The 15,149-nt window shown below is 64.7% G+C and overlaps 2 protein-coding genes across 2 annotated transcripts in view; one reads left to right on the forward strand and one right to left on the reverse strand.

Annotated features, from left to right (window-relative positions):
* Positions 1 to 97: 97 nt before the first annotated feature.
* Positions 98 to 8,862, forward strand: LOC140910935 (uncharacterized). The gene is made up of 5 exons (XM_073343123.1): positions 98 to 136; positions 1,422 to 1,496; positions 4,913 to 5,070; positions 5,343 to 5,509; positions 6,284 to 8,862. Exons 2-5 carry the CDS (start codon positions 1,426 to 1,428, stop codon positions 7,607 to 7,609), a joined length of 1,722 nt encoding a protein of 573 aa, XP_073199224.1. The 5' UTR covers positions 98 to 136; positions 1,422 to 1,425; the 3' UTR covers positions 7,610 to 8,862.
* Positions 8,676 to 15,149, reverse strand: part of LOC140910938 (retinol dehydrogenase 13-like) — a 41,475-nt gene continuing 35,001 nt past the window's right edge. The window contains exons 5-6 of the mRNA XM_073343128.1: positions 12,661 to 12,767; positions 8,676 to 9,254 (exon numbers count right to left, since the gene is read on the reverse strand). Coding sequence (XP_073199229.1) covers positions 9,060 to 9,254; positions 12,661 to 12,767 — 302 coding nt within the window. The 3' untranslated portion in view covers positions 8,676 to 9,059. The remainder of the gene's footprint in view (positions 9,255 to 12,660; positions 12,768 to 15,149) is intronic.

Below are 15,149 nucleotides of genomic sequence, written 5' to 3' on the forward strand. Positions count from 1 at the left end.
GCGCAGTAGGACGCTGAGGCCAGGGAGACGCGGGGTGCGAGATCACTCTACGGCAAGGGCAAGGGGACATAGGGGGCGGAGCCTAGAGCATGGAGGGGCGGGGGCATAAGGGTAGGCGCGCGAGAGCGAGGGACCGGTGGGTGCACTAGCTTGAGGGGAGGGGCTGATCGTTCGGGACTCGGTGCGGGGGGGCTGACACCAGGGGGCAGGTGTGGGGAGTTGCGGGGGAGCTGGCACCAGGGGGCAGGTGGGGGGGGGTTGCGGGGGGGCCTGGCACCAGGGGGCAGGTGTGGGGAGTTGCGGGAGGGGCTGGCACCAGGGGGCAGGTGTGGGGGGGCTGCGGGGGGGGGCTGGCACCAGGGGGCAGGTGTGGGGGGGCTGCGGGGGGGCCTGGCACCAGGGGGCAGGTGTGGGGGGGTTGCGGGAGGGGCAGGTGTGGGGGGGTTGCGGGGGGGCCTGGCACCAGGGGGCAGGTGTGGGGGGGTTGCGGGGGGGCCTGGCACCAGGGGGCAGGTGTGGGGAGTTGCGGGAGGGGCTGGCACCAGGGGGCAGGTGTGGGGGGGCTGCGGGGGGGGCTGGCACCAGGGGGCAGGTGTGGGGGAGGTTGCGGGGGGGGGCTGGCACCAGGGGGCAGGTGTGGGGGAGGTTGCGGGGGGGGGCTGGCACCAGGGGGCAGGTGTAGGGGGGGTTGCGGGGGGGGAGCTTTCACCAGGGGGCAGGTGTGGGGGGGTTGCGGGGGGGGCTGGCACCAGGGGGCAGGTGTAGGGGGGGTTGCGGGGGGGGCTGGCACCAGGGGGCAGGTGTAGGGGGGTTGCGGGGGGGGAGCTGGCACCAGGGGGCAGGTGTAGGGGGGGTTGCGGGGGGCAGCTGGCACCAGGGGGCAGGTGTAGGGGGGTTGCGGGGGGAGCTGGCACCAGGGGGCAGGTGTAGGGGGGTTGCGGGGGGAGCTGGCACCAGGGGGCAGGTGTAGGGGGGGTTGCGGGGGGGCAGCTGGCACCAGGGGGCAGGTGTAGGGGGGTTGCGGGGGGAGCTGGCACCAGGGGGCAGGTGTGGGGGAGGTTGCGGGGGGGGAGCTGGCACCAGGGGGTAGGTGTGGGGGGGTTGCGGGGGGGGGCTGGCACCAGGGGGCAGGTGTAGGGGGGGTTGCGGGGGGGGCTGGCGCCAGGGGGCAGGTGTGGGGGGGTTGCGGAGGGGCTGGCGCCAGGGGGCAGGTGTAGGGGGGGTTGCGGGGGGGGCTGGCACCAGGGGGCAGGTGTAGGGGGGTTGCGGGGGGGGGCTGGCACCAGGGGGCAGGTGTGGGGGATTGCGGGGGGGGCTGGCACTAGGGGGCAGGTGTAGGTGGGGTTGCAGCACCAAGTGTCTGGGTGCCCCCAGTCTGTTGGCAGGTTGCTGCCCATCCCAATGCGATTTCTGTCTTCCAGGGTTATGCGCAGCTTTCGTTTGCTTTCCAGCCTGAACGCTGGGACACTGTGTACGGGGGTGCTGAGAACCCACAAGTACTCCTTTTCTTTTTATGAACCCAACTGTAAACCCTGCATGTGATGGAAACCGCTTCCAGCCAGGGTGCTGCCGCCCTCCACGCAGACACCCCCGTAGTTCCTTCTCCTATGCTTTCCAGCTGATTTTTAGTGTCAAGCAAACACTTTTCACAAAGCAATCGCTCCTTATCTGACCTGTCAGGCCTCATCCTCAAAGGAACCTGCCCCTCTCGGAAGAGCAGCCTGGGCACGTACATTCCTAACGTAGTCAGACACTCAAAATCATGGTCTTAAATTACTACAGCGTGTAAGCCACTAGCCCTCCATTTTGTCCTCTAGCTACAGGGGCATGGTCTTGAATGGTCCCTTTGAACGTGGGCTAACTCCCTATGCTGCACTATCGGTCGGGTCTGGTATGTAGCTGGGACACTCACAGTACATTTCCCAGACCCGAAGAAGAGCTCGTGAGGCTCCAAAGCTCGTCTCTCTCCCCAGCAGAAGTTGGTCCGATAACAGCCATTCCCTCCCGCACCTTGTCCCTCTGATACCCTGGGCCTGCTCGGCTACAACATGCTGCCTGACAGGTTCCAGAGGAGCAGCCGTGTTAGTCTGTATCCGCAAAAAGAACAGGAGGACTTGTGGCACATTAGAGACTAACCAATTTATTAGAGCATAAGCTTTCATGAGCTACAGCTCACTGCATCGGGATGCTGTCTGTGCCTCTTTAACCCGCTGGAGGCCAGGCGAGGAAACTTTCTCTCCCCTCCCTCGGGTAGGTGGGGCCAGCCAGGCCACCGGGACAGGAAGCAGGCAGGAGCCCAGCTGTTGGCGAGGGCTCAGGTGGGGTGGAGTTGCTGCTGGTAAGGGGCTGTCACTTTGAAATTGTGGTGTCTTTCGGGGTAAAGGGATCCAGCCCGTGTTCCCCCCTGCCCTGTGCTGCGGTCCCTGGGATCCTGTCTCTGGCAGCCTCCGTCTGTCACTCTTTCGTAAGCTGAGGTGGGATGGTGGGAACCGAGAAGGGCTGGACAAGGGTGGGTCAGAACCGGGAGGAAGCTGCAGGAGGTGGGGATGTAGATGGGATTGTTAAAATGGAGTAATGACAAATTAAAGGTGAGACCCCCCTCGCGGGAATAAAACCCAGGGGCAGCTTCCAGACCTCCAGCGGGGGTTCAGCCAAACCTCCCGCTCTCCCTGGAGGCCTCTGTCCCCACCATGTGTGAAATCCAGTGTGCAGGGAATGGACAGGGAAACGGTCCCTGAAAACCATGGCGGGTGCGATCATACCTTGTATGGGACCAGCTTCCGGTGGTGAAAGAGACAAGCTCCAACCACCCTGCAAACAGCGAGAGAAACAAAGGCTGGGCACAGGGGGCTGCAACAATGTGTACAGCAGGGGGGCTGAGAGCCGCTGGACCCAGCTGTAAACCCTGCATGTGATGGAAACCGCTTCCAGCCAGGGGGTGCAGCAGGAGCCCCCCTAGAGCCAGCCCCTATGGCAGAGCTTGGGGGGCCTCCGGGGGTGGGGAGGTGCATGCATGCCAGAGAGAGCAAGCCTGCTGCCAGAGCCAGAGGTACAGGGGATGGAACACAAGCACTGGGATAGCACATCAGCCCAGGGGTTTCCTTCCAGTCCAGTTTCCTGTCTCTGGCAGGGGTCAGGCCCCCTGGCTCCGAGGGACTGGCTGGACCCTGGGGCGCTTGGCCGGTGGATGGGGCTGTCCACCCTGCTGTGCTGTGCAACAGGAGGAGCGGGCAGCCTTGCCTCCTGCTTCTCTCGCTTTCCTTGAGCAGGTCCTGCAGGAGGGTGCTCCCTGCCCACCCCTCTCCCCTGGCCTTCTCGTCAGGCCAGGCCCCACCCTGCAAGCCGCCCCCGCACGCCCCCAAATGATCCATCTCTGCGCCGCACCCAGGAAACATCCCTACACACTGCCTCAGACCAGCCACTTCCTTGCCCTTGGAGACTAACCAATTTATTTGAGCAAGGTGCCACAAGTCCTCCTTTTCTTTTTGTGAATACAGACTAACACGAGTGCTCCTCTGAAACCTTCCTTGCCCTTGTGTCCCACCACAACCTGCTGCCAGCTGAGGAGGGCAAGGAAGGGCCGGTGGGCCGGTCTGAGCCATTCTAGTTCTACAGTCTGCTCGGGGAGATCAGCTGGCAGCTCCTCCGTGGAGCTCTGAGCATGGTCACATACCTGGCACCGCTCCTCACTCCCCTGACATCTGTTCCTTGTGCAGCTAGAGGGAGACCCTGGCGTGTGTCCGTGGAGGGTGCACCAGGTTGCAGCCCCTCTTCCAGCTCCTTCCCAACCTCTTCCTGAGATTCTGGCCCCACTTCTCCCGCCCCTCCTAATTCACCCCCTCTTCCTTCCTATCCATGGCCCCACAAAGTTGTGGGACCTCCTCCTCCTGGTGCTGGCCAGGATGGCCATCCCCCGTCCCAGGAAGATAAAGCTGGAGGTGACTGTAGGGCCTGTTTCTGCTCTGCACAGTCACGCCACTAAGCAAAGGTTCTCTGGGCAGCGTCCACCGACACCTTTGAGGAGCAGCGGGCACTGGCAGGGGCTCTCTGCTGGGTGACCCCCTCTGACTCCCTGATTTTTAACCTTTGACCTTCATGCCCATTCCAGTTTTTTCATTAGTTGTCCCCAGTATTTACTTGTGGCCTGGGTCCACTGCCTGCCCCTGCCCTCGATCGAAGGACAGGCCTTTAGCTTTGGGCAGGCTTAAGCCCACCATCTCCTGTTAAGTGCAGTGGGACCCGGATCAGTCCCAGTGGCTTCCGAAGCAGACCCAAGAACCCTGCTAGCAGACAGCCAAGGAATAATCTGCCCAGAGTGGCAGGGGCGTGGGCGAGATGGCTGGCAATGTAGGAACGAGGGGGCAGCAGAGAGATTTGAGGGAGAAGAGAAAGAAAATCTAGAGGAGACGGGAGAGCACCTGGTGCAGGGCAAGAAAGAAACCAGGGCAGTGTGAGGGAGAGAGGCATGGAAGACATGCAGGAAGAGCGCCCTGGGGCTAGTCCAGGGCAGAAGTGGAACCTCCCAGCAGACTAGTCCAGCTCCCTCTTGACCCAGTTAGTGCCAGGCAGTGGGCTGCCCCACAGAGGGCTCTGCGCCATGCCCCTGGGCTGTGCATGCTGCCTTCCTGGCATGCCCTGGTGGACTTCAACCCGGAGACCTCCCTGAGAGGAGGCAGGATAGTCATGTGGCTGAGGCACATGGACTGGGGACCAGGACTCCTGAGTTCTATTTCTGACCCTGCCGCTGAGTTGCTGCATGAGTCCCTTTCCCCATCAGTCCCTGACCCTCCCTGTGTGGCTTCAGTCTCTGTGGGCTGGTGCTGTGAGCTCCTTGGCTGGCAGGTGCAGAAAGGGCAGGCAGAGCTGGGGTTGTTGCTTCTCCCCTCTGAACCCCTTCTCTGCTTCCCCCCAGCAACCAGATGCCCAGGAAGAAAGGCGTAGCACCACTGAGCAGCTTGTGCCTTGGCAACGTGGCCAGGCACATGCAGGGTGTGTGGGTGAAGGATTACAGCGAGAACTACCTCGACGAGTTCCAGTTCCGCTACGTCATGGGGCCCTTCAACGAGCTGGGTGAGAGGCAGGCCTGTCCCTCTGCCCCCACCACCCTCCCATCCCAGAGCATCTCCTGGCCCTGTCCTGCGGGGCCTCGCAGTGTGGCTCTGACTAGCACCCGGGAGAGCAGGGGACCACATGGGCACAGCCGGGAGGAAACACGCTGCAGCGCTGACTTCCTGACCTTGCCATTTCACAACGCAGACGCCCCCCTGCCCGCCATGGGCAGCCCCTCTGCCAGCACAGCCCCGTGCTCAGGGCGGCTGATTAGCACGCTGTCTCCCACACAGCCGGCTGCTTGGTCCAGGACCTGCTCCAGTTACTGGGTGAGAGTCGGCGCCTGACGCGGGCCGCGCTCCATCTGCTGCTCGTGCCCCACCTGACGGCGCTGAGCCTGCGCTCCTGCCCGGGCCTGGTCAGCAACGCCATCACCCAGCTGGTCACAGTGCGGTGCAAGGTAAGCGGAGCCCCAGCCGCCTTCTGGGACACCAGAGCCACCTCCGGACCAGGAAATGAGGAGGGAAGGGGTCTGAGCGGATGAACTCCTGGGTTCTCTCCCCAGCTCTAGGAAGAGGTGGGGTGCAGTGGTCAGAGCTGAGGACTAGGATTCAGGACTCCTGGAGTCTGCCCCTGGCTGTGGGAGCGGAATGATGTCTGCTGGTGAGAGCGGGGAAGAGGCTAAGTTCCCCCTAAGTTGCGCGGCTGCGCAGCAAGGAGAGGGACCTCTCCCCAAGCTGCTGCAGCAACAGGGGTCTGGGGGGAGTCATCTCTCCCCACCACAGCCCTGGGGAAGCTTGCACCCCAAACCCCTCATCCCCAGCCCCCCCCCGCGCACCCCAACCCTCTGTCCCAGCCCTGAGCCCATACCCCAAACCCCAGCGGTTCACCTAGCAGCATGGGGAGTGGGTGTGGTGGGCAGATGGGCTCCCAGCCCAGAGCTCCCAGTGTAAATAGACAGGGGGCGCGGAGGGATGCCGGGGAGTGTCTGCCTGGCTCCTGCACAGCACTGGCCTGCTGCCCCTCCCCAGGGTCAGGTGAGAAGCCAGGACTGGACAGGTCTCCTCTCCACCGCAAGAGTGGGGCCCTGCCTGGGGCAGCTGGGCGGGAGGGGAGAAGCTCCTCCAACCCCTGCCTGTGTCCTGGAGCTAATGGACGAGCCCGTTGACGCCCCCCAGCCATTAACCTCCCCCCGAGGGAAGCACCTGGTCTATCTCCCTGGTTCCTGTTGCAGAACTTGTCCTCCCTGGACCTCAACGGCTGCAGCCGGGTCCCGACAGCTGCGCTGGTGGACCTGCTGGAAGGCCTGCCGCGTCTGACCAAGCTGGGCCTGGCGGAGACGCAGGCCAACACGCAGGTGCTGGCAGCCGTGGGCTCCTGCTGCCGGCGCCTGCGGGAGCTGGACGTCTCGCACTGCCAGAAGGTGACGCCAGACTCCCTGCTGCACCTGGCCTATGATCAGACCGAGAGCGCCCTGTGCTGCCCCGCACTGCGGGTGCTGCTGGCCCAGGGGATGGAGCCCGAGGACCACAGCCAGGACTTGGTCAGAGCCCTGGCCTTTGTGCTGCTGGCTCTGCCCAGCCTGGAGTTCCTGGCCACCAGCCACCTCAGGGAGGCCCTGTGTCTCATTCACACTCAGCAGTTCGGTGGCACGCAGGGCTTGCCGGGATTCCCCTCGCTGGAGGAGCTGGCCCGGCGCAGGCAGGGTGCCCAGGCAGCTGCGGGCGACTCCTGGCTCACGCTGCCGCTCAGGCGGGTGGAGGAGGTGGAGGAGCCCTTCCTCGCCACGTTCTGCTCCGTGTGCCCAGAGATGGCGGAGGCGACCGTGTCGCTCAGCGACGGCCCTGGCGCCAGCTGGGACCGCCTGGCCTGGAGCCGCCTCACCCAGCTTGCCGTGCACTGCACGGGGCACCAGGGGCGGGGGCTGGCAGAGATGCTTCCTGTGGCTCAGGGCCTGGGAGCCCAGCTGCAGTCCCTCTCCCTCCACGGCTTCTTCTACGGTGACGAGTTTTCCTTCTGCACCCTGCTGAACTGCTGCCCCAACCTCACTGCCTTCAGCAGCCACCTGAGCGCGCCCGCGGGGCCCGTGCGGCCGGCCGACGCTGTGCCCAACGGGGAGCCTGCCGTGGAGCTGCAGGACTGGGAGCTAGACCTGCTCCACCACCCCTTCCCCAAGCTCCGGCACTTCAGCTTGGGCCTGGCCGGCTCGTGTGGGCCTCTCCCTTCCCAGCATGCCACTGTCCTGCGGTCGAGCCTGGCCTCCCTACTCAGCCGCTCCCCCAGCCTGGAGACCGTGGCCCTGCTCAGCATCCCTTTCTCCCTGGATGGCGTCTTCCAGAAGGTGCTGGCAGCCCCCGGCGCTGCCCTCTGCAATCTGCGAGAGCTGTCGCTGGCCGAGAGCCAGGTGTCCAGCCCGACCCTGCACTGCCTGCTGGCCCTGGACAATGGGCTCAGCTCCCTGAACCTAGCCGGCTGCCCAGCCATCCACCGCCGGGACTACGACCAGCTGCTCCGCACCGTCAGGAAGGAGAGGCTGGAGCTAGACATTGCTTGGCAGTGAGGTGTCCTGCCTCGCCCGCCACGCTGCCCTCTACCTTGACGCCGGAAGGGGAGGCCCCGTGCCGCAGGAAGGAGCCCACACCACTCGCAGGCACCAGAGAGCTGTATTTAATAAAGCAGAGCGAACACGGGGGGAAAAGCACCTGCGAGCGAGCTTCTGTCACCCTCCCCAGGACTGCGCGTTCATCTGCACAGCCTTGAACAGGGAGGTCCCTTGGCTCAGCCCCTTGGCAGCAAGGGCCCCTTTGCGGGGGGCATTGGGGAGAAGGCGAGTGAAGGGCCCAGCTGGGCCCAATGCCAGGCCTGCCCTGTATGCTGCCGGGTCACGGGCATGGTCTCTGAGGAGGCTGCTGAATGACTTGGCCCTCCCCACATCAGCAGCTGCGCTGTAGAGGCTCCTCCAAGCAGGGGAGGAGCAGGGGTAGTGTAGACAGGCCCTGCCCTGCCAAGGTTATTTCTGAACTGTGCCCCAGATAATGGGCAGGGCTGCCACAGGCAGCAGGACGGGTTGGGGAGATGGCACTCAGCAGCACGGAGGCAGTGGGCCCTTGCAATAGGGTTGCCAGGTGCCCGGTTTTCAACTGAAAGGGACCCTGGCAACTCCGGTCAGCACCACTGACTGGGCCGTTCAAAGACTGGTCGGCGGCACAGCGGGGCTAAGGCAGGCTCCCTGCCTGCCATGGCTCCACGCGGCTCCCGGAAGCAGCAGTATGTCCCCTCTCTGGCTCCTTGGCTCTCTGGCTCCCGAAGCGCCGGCTCCGCAGCTCCCATTGGTCAAGAACCGGAGCCAGTGGGAACTGCGGGGGCGGTGCCTGTGCACAGGGCAGCGCCAGAGCCTCCTGGCTGGGCCTCTGTGTAGGAGCTGGAGGGGGGGACATGCCACTGCTTTCGGGAGCTGCTTGAGGTAAGCACTGCCCGGAGCCTACACCCCAACGCCCTCCCATGCCCCAACCCCATGCCCCAGCCCTGATCACCCTCCTGCATCCCAAACCCCTCATCCCCAGCCCCACCCCAGAGTCTGAACCCCCAGCCAGAGGCCAAGCCCCAACCCCCTGCCCCAGCCCTGATCTCCCTCCCACCTGCCAAACCCCCAATCCTAGCCTGGAGCACTCTCCTGCACCCCAAACCCCGCAGCCTCACCCCAGAGCCCGCACCCCAACCCACTAAGCCAGCCTGGTGAAAGTGAGTGAGTGAGTGAGTGAGTGAGGATGGGAGTGCGAGTGACGGGGGCGTGGGAGGGCTCGGAGAAGGGGCAGGGAGTGGGGCAAGGGGTGTTTGGTTCTGTGCGAGTAGAAAGTTGGCATCCCTACCTTGCAATGGCTCAGCTAATTCCCACCTTCCTGGCTTCCGCGCGAGCCCCCGCGACCCCATCTCCCCTCCTGCTCGCCCGGGGTCCCAGCTCCCGCGGGAGTAGCCGGGTGCTGCAGGGCAGGGGCGACGGGCTCCATGGCTCACATGCCCCTGCTCTCAGCGAGGCCCGTCCGTCGCTCCGACTCTTCCCACAGCTTGCGGGCCAGGCCCGGGTCGCGGGCAGCCGCAGAGGGCAGCATCAGCCTGCAGTCGCTGTCGAAGTACTTCCCCGTGACACCCGCGACCTCCTCCGAGACGGCGCAGTAAATGGTGCTGGCTGCTCCCTCCTTGGCAGACTGGAGAAAAGGGGGGTTAAACAGTCTCAGCAGCAGCTCCCCACCCCACCAGCCCCCCAGCACTACGCAAACCCCACCTGGCAGCACCAGAGGGGCAGAGCTCAAGCCCCCCACCGAGGCTTTGATGCCATCGCAGCCCCACAACTGCAGAGACGGGGAGCAGTGAGTGGGACCAGGGCCCCGCAGCAGGGAGGGAGGGACAGCGGGGCGAGGCACAGTATGGGGGGCTGGGCCCTGGGGTGGGGGGGCAGGGGGAGGGGCAGGGAATAGGTGGGGGTGGGGGCGAGAGGGGCAGTAGGTGGGGTGTGGGTGAGGGGCAGGGAATAGGTGGGGTGGGGGCGAGGGGGGCAGTAGGTGGGGGGTGGGAGCGGGGGGCAGTCGGTGGGGGTGTGGGCGAGGGGCAGGGAATAGGTGGGGGTGGGGACGAGAGGGGCAGTAGGTGAGGTGTGGGCGAAGGGCAGGCAATAGGTGGGGGTGGGGGCGAGAGGCGCATTAGGTGGGGGTCGGGGCGAGGGGGGCAGTAGATGGGGGGTGGGTGAGGTGCAGGGAATAGGTGGTGGGGTGGGGGTAAGGGGGGCAGTAGGTGGGGTGGGCGAGGGGCAGGCAATAGGTGGGGGTGGGGGCGAGAGGGGCAGTAGGTGGGGGTGGGCGAGGGGTAGGGAATAGGTGGTGGGAGGGGGGCAGTAGGTGGGGGGTGGGCGAGGGGTAGGGAATAGGTGGTGGGAGGGGGGCAGTAGGTGGGGTGGGCGAGGGGTAGGGAATAGGTGGTGGGAGGGGGGCAGTAGGTGGGGTGGGTGAGGCGCAAGGAATAGGTGGTGGGGTGGGGGTAAGGGGGGCAGTAGGTGGGGTGGGCGAGGGGCAGGCAATAGGTGGGGGTGGGGGCGAGAGGGGCAGTAGGTGGGGGTGGGCGAGGGGTAGGGAATAGGTGGTGGGAGGGGGGCAGTAGGTGGGGTCGGCGAGGGGCAGGCAATAGGTGGGGGTGGGGGCGAGAGGGGCAGTAGGTGGAGTGTGGGCGAGGGGTAGGGAATAGGTGGTGGGAGGGGGGCAGTAGGTGGGGGTGGGCGAGGGGTAGGGAATAGGTGGTGGGAGGGGGGCAGTAGGTGGGGGGTGGGCGAGGGGTAGGGAATAGGTGGTGGGAGGGGGGCAGTAGGTGGGGTGGGCGAGGGGTAGGGAATAGGTGGTGGGGTGGGGGTAAGGGGGGCAGTAGGTGGGGTGGGCGAGGGGCAGGCAATAGGTGGGGGTGGTGGGAGGGGGGCAGTAGGTGGGGGGTGGGCGAGGGGTAGGGAATAGGTGGTGGGAGGGGGGCAGTAGGTGGGGTCGGCGAGGGGCAGGCAATAGGTGGGGGTGGGGGCGAGAGGGGCAGTAGGTGGAGTGTGGGCGAGGGGTAGGGAATAGGTGGTGGGAGGGGGGCAGTAGGTGGGGTGGGCGAGGCGCAAGGAATAGGTGGTGGGGTGGGGACAAGGGGGGCAGTAGGTGGGGGGTGGGCGAGGGGTAGGGAATAGGTGGTGGGAGGGGGGCAGTAGGTGGGGGGTGGGCGAGGGGTAGGGAATAGGTGGTGGGAGGGGGGCAGTAGGTGGGGGGTGGGCGAGGGGTAGGGAATAGGTGGTGGGAGGGGGGCAGTAGGTGGGGTGGGCGAGGCGCAAGGAATAGGTGGTGGGGTGGGGACAAGGGGGGCAGTAGGTGGGGGGTGGGCGAGAGGGGAAGTAGGTGGGGGGATGGGTAAGGGGGGCAGTAGGTGGGGGTAGGCGAGGGGCAGGCAATAGGTGGGGGTCGGGGCGAGGGGGGCAGTAGATAGGGGGTGGGTGAGGCGCAGGGAATAGGTGGGCCTGGCCTGGCCTGGGGGGGGAACAGCAGCCGGCAGACCCCAAGGGAAGCAGAGCAGCCCAGAGTGCTCCCCGGGAGGCCCCCAGCTCTCAGTGCTGGGGTCACCCGCTGGGAGGGGTGCTATCTCCTTGCCATGCTGCCTGTCCTCGAGCAGGGGGCACCCGCTAGACAGTGGGGCGCGCTCCAGCCGGGGGACAAAGTCCCTGCACCCAGGTCCAGGCAGTTGTGTTAGTTGGCTGCACTGTACCCTGCGGGGTTGGGCTGTGTCTACACTAGGCATTAGGGGCCCCAAGGCCCGTAGCTAACTCCGTTTTAAAAGCAGCCTTCTCTGTCGTCTAGCCGGACCCCCACCCAGCCATCCCACTGCAGTCCTGGCCAATGTGCCCTCTAACTTTTTCCATCCATGTGCGGAGTGAATTTTGCTATGTGCACCAATGTGGAGCTGATGTGTGGAGGGGGTGGGGCTGAGGATAGGGGCAGGGGGTTGGGGTGTTGGGGGGTGATGGCTCTGGCTGGAGGTGCGGGCTCTGGGGTGGGGCCGAGGGGTTCAGAGTGTGGGAGGGGGCTCAGGGCTGGGGCAGAGGGTTGGGGGTGGGGGTGAGGGCTCGGGTGGGGCCAGGGATGAGGGGTTCAGGGTGTGGGAAGGGGGCTCAGGGCTGGGGCAGAGAGTTGGGGTGCGGGGGGTGAGAGCTCCAGCTGGGGATGCGGGCTCTGGGGTGGAGCCAGGGATGAGGATTTGGGGTGCAGGCTGCCCCGGGGCTGCAGCGGGGAGACGGGACTCCCCCCAGCCCCCTCTCGCCGCAGCAGCTCCGGGGCCGGGGAGAGGCGCCTCTCCCCGGCTGCGTGGCCCTGGATAGCCCGCTGTGCGGCCGGGCAGCTTCGAGGGAACTTAGGTCCTGGCCTCGCCTCCATGGCAGCTCTGGCCAGGGCAGCAGGGGCCAGGTTCTCTGGTCTCTTCGGGCTCAAGCACTGAGGCCCAGTCATGTCCCCTGGGCATGGAGGAGAGGAGGGCTCCTTAATGGTGGGAGGGTTCGAATACCCCCCCAAGGGGACTTGGCTCAGTCCTGCTCCGTGCAGAGGGTGACGTGCCCTGGAGGTGGGAATTAGGGTAAAGCCTCCCTCTATGGCTGCTGCTACTCCCCCGGGTTTACTCTCTCCGTGGCGTTTGCTCGGGGATGCTCCTGAGGGACCCCGGAAATGCCCCCACCTCCCGGTGTGACTCCCTTCCTGCAGCACCCTGGCACTCAGAGCCTGTGTGCCAGAAGCTCCCCACTCTGACCGCAGCTGCCTGGACCCTCAGCCAGCCCCACTGAGCTAGACCCCAGGGTCAGACCTTCCGGAGGCAAGGTGCGGACCGAGCTTTTGGGGACCCCGCTGTAAGTCAGCCAACAACAGAGCCAACTGGACACTTGTGCCCTGCCCCCCGAGGGTCTGCTCTATTCACTCGCTGGCCCTATGCTGCCCCCATCCCGGAGGGCCATTGCCATCTGCCAGAGCAGCCTATGCCCTCCAGGCCCCACACACTTCTGGGCTTTGGGGAGAGTCCATCCTGGGCCCCCCACTGCCCCGCCATTGCACGCACCATTAAGAAGATGCCGGCGATGCTGAATAGCAGGCGAACCAGCCAGTTGAAGTGGCGCATGATTTGTGTCTTCACGATGCCGGGGTTGAGGGAATTGGCCGTTACCCCTGCGGAGGAGCAAAGTCAGTCACTGCGTGGGCTCTGGGAACCACGCCGGGGGGCAGCACATCGGCAGGGCCTTATAGTCAGACCCCCGGAGCCCTGAGGGGCGGGGGTGAGTTTTGTACTCGCGGATCTAGAGCCGGGAGCCTGTTTATTCCTCAAGCAGGTGCAGCCCGGACACTCCCACGTGCTTTCCCCTGCCTGGGAGGACACCTGCCACAGGGGGGCCTGCCCCTTCCCGAGGAGCTGGACTGAGCCCCACTTGTGCCCAACTACCTGCCTCCCCGGTGCTCGTTGGGTCAGGTGACCAGGCCTCACATGATGATGGGTGGGGGGGTAATTAGGATCTAGGAAGGAGCTGAGGGCAGGCTCCGGCAGCACCTCCCCAGCAGAAAGCCCTGGGGAACAGAGACAGCTGGGTTCGGGGGAGCACGAGACCTGCAGGGGGTCCCTCGGGGCCGGGATGCAGCTCTGCATGCCAGCCAGGTGGCACGAGCACGAGACCTGCAGGGCTGGGCAGGAGCAGCCCTTCCGCGGGGCACTTGGCCGGGCAGCCTGGCGACGCAGCTCGGAGTCTCTGGGGGTTGAACGCTTTCTTTTACGCTAATAAAACAGGCCCAGGCGGACGAGTGACTCAGAAGCCCCAGGTGCCGTGGCCTGTCTGGCAGCAAAGAGACTGGGCAGGGCCTGGGTTTGGCACAGATGAGGCAAGAGCTATCCCAGCTCCTTCTCAAGGGATTCTCACGCTTCCAGGGTGAGGCAGGCTGGGAACGCCCACAGCTGCACCCCAGCTGGCCCGTCCTTCCCTCGGAGACGCTGTGGGGCACAGGAGCCTCTGCCAAAGGGCCATCAGCGCCCCCCGCTGCCTACACCCCACTGGGACGTCGGCCCTGCTGTGTCCCCACGGTGCCATGCCAGTGACTGAAACCCTGAGGCAGGGCAGCTGGTGGCATCCAGTGGCTACAGCAGTGGGCAGAGGGAGCAGGCTGGGGGGAGCCATGCCTGGGGGGTGGAGGGGAGATATCCAGGCAGCCTACATGGTTTCTGGATTAGGCCTTCCGGGACAGGGGGAAATCACTTCAGTGGAGTAGAGACCATCCAGCCCTGCGCGGGGAGTGCCATGGGGAAAGGAGCTGCGTCTCTCTCATAGGCATTGAGGCGTCTCCGGGCCGTTCTGGCCCCCCAAGCTCGGCTGCCGATGGCTCTGCTTCCCCAGAGTGGTTCTGGGGTGCTTGGCTTCCAACCCTGCTGCCCGGAGCAGTGGCAGCTCGCCCCCCAGGTGATCGCTCACCACAAGGGCACCTTGTCCTAGGCCAGGCCCCAGCCTGCCGCCTGACAAGCATGGTGTGCTCAGAAGGGCACAGACTCGGTTGGGAAAGGCTTGTGGGGTAAAGCAGCCAGGGCCCCGTGGCCTCTGTATCCCGGGTTTCTGAAGTTTGAGTTTTGCTGAACTCAGCATTCAGGAAGAGCCCGAGATACGCCAGGGCAGCCTGACCTCTGCAGGTGTAACCCCCACACTTCCGGGGTGTGGAGTTCTGTCCTCACTAGTGGCACCAAGACCACTTAAAGAGAGAGAGAACATGAGTCTCTCAACAGCCAGGTGGCTTTTAGCTCCTGCAGCAGAGGTTCCTGCACTAAGCTCCAGCGGTCCCAGGTTCAATCCCGCCCGCCGGCGACTGGGGTCTGCCGGTGTTACACAGGCACAAAGGGTTTGTCAGTAACTGATGGTCAGGCCAGCTCAGATACCGAGACAGGTTAAAGCAGGGGGCACCTTGCAGGTGGTGACTACTGTGGTATCATGGGGGAGGGGAGACGAGCTCAGAGAACCATAGAGTTAGAAGGGACTGCAGGGGTCATCTAGTCTAACTCCCTGCCAAGATGTGCGGTGTCTGACCCATCCCAGACAGACGGCTCCAGCCTCCTTTTGGAACCCTCCCGTGCAGGAGATTCCACGACCTCCCCAGCCGTCTGTTCCATTGTCCTCCTGTTCTTACAGTGAGGAAGTTTGTCCTGAGATTTAATCTAAATCTGCTGGGCTGGAGTCTTTCAAGTACCTGAAGTCCACTGTCATGTCCCCTGTTAATCTCCTCTTTTCCAAACAGACATACCCATTTCTTCAGCCTTTGCTCATAGGGCTTGTGTTGCAGTCATCCCTTTGATCATCTTTGTTGCTCGCCCCTTTCCAGTTTCTATACAGCCTTTCTGGACATTGGTGACCAGAACCTCAGCTGAGGCCTGCCCAGCGCCAAGTAGAGCGTTGCTGTCACCTCCTGCGACTGGCATGCGAGGCCTCTGTTAATGCAACCTAAGCATTTGCTTTTTCTGCAACAGCATCGCATTGCTGTGGAGGTTGTGACCCCCCTCGACTCCCAGATCCTTCTCAGCCG

Source organism: Lepidochelys kempii, chromosome 4 (genome assembly GCF_965140265.1).
Source record: "Lepidochelys kempii isolate rLepKem1 chromosome 4, rLepKem1.hap2, whole genome shotgun sequence".
Lineage (NCBI taxonomy): Eukaryota > Metazoa > Chordata > Testudines > Cheloniidae > Lepidochelys > Lepidochelys kempii.

Bases quoted from the DNA above. Each gene is read 5' to 3' on its own strand.
- LOC140910935 (XM_073343123.1), top strand. From the start codon at position 1,426: ATGCGCAGCTTTCGTTTGCTTTCCAGCCTGAACGCTGGGACACTGTGT. The intron at 5,071-5,342 runs GTGAGAGGCAGG...TCTCCCACACAG, and splicing joins GGGGCCCTTCAACGAGCTGG to CCGGCTGCTTGGTCCAGGAC. The intron at 5,510-6,283 runs GTAAGCGGAGCC...TTCCTGTTGCAG, and splicing joins TGGTCACAGTGCGGTGCAAG to AACTTGTCCTCCCTGGACCT.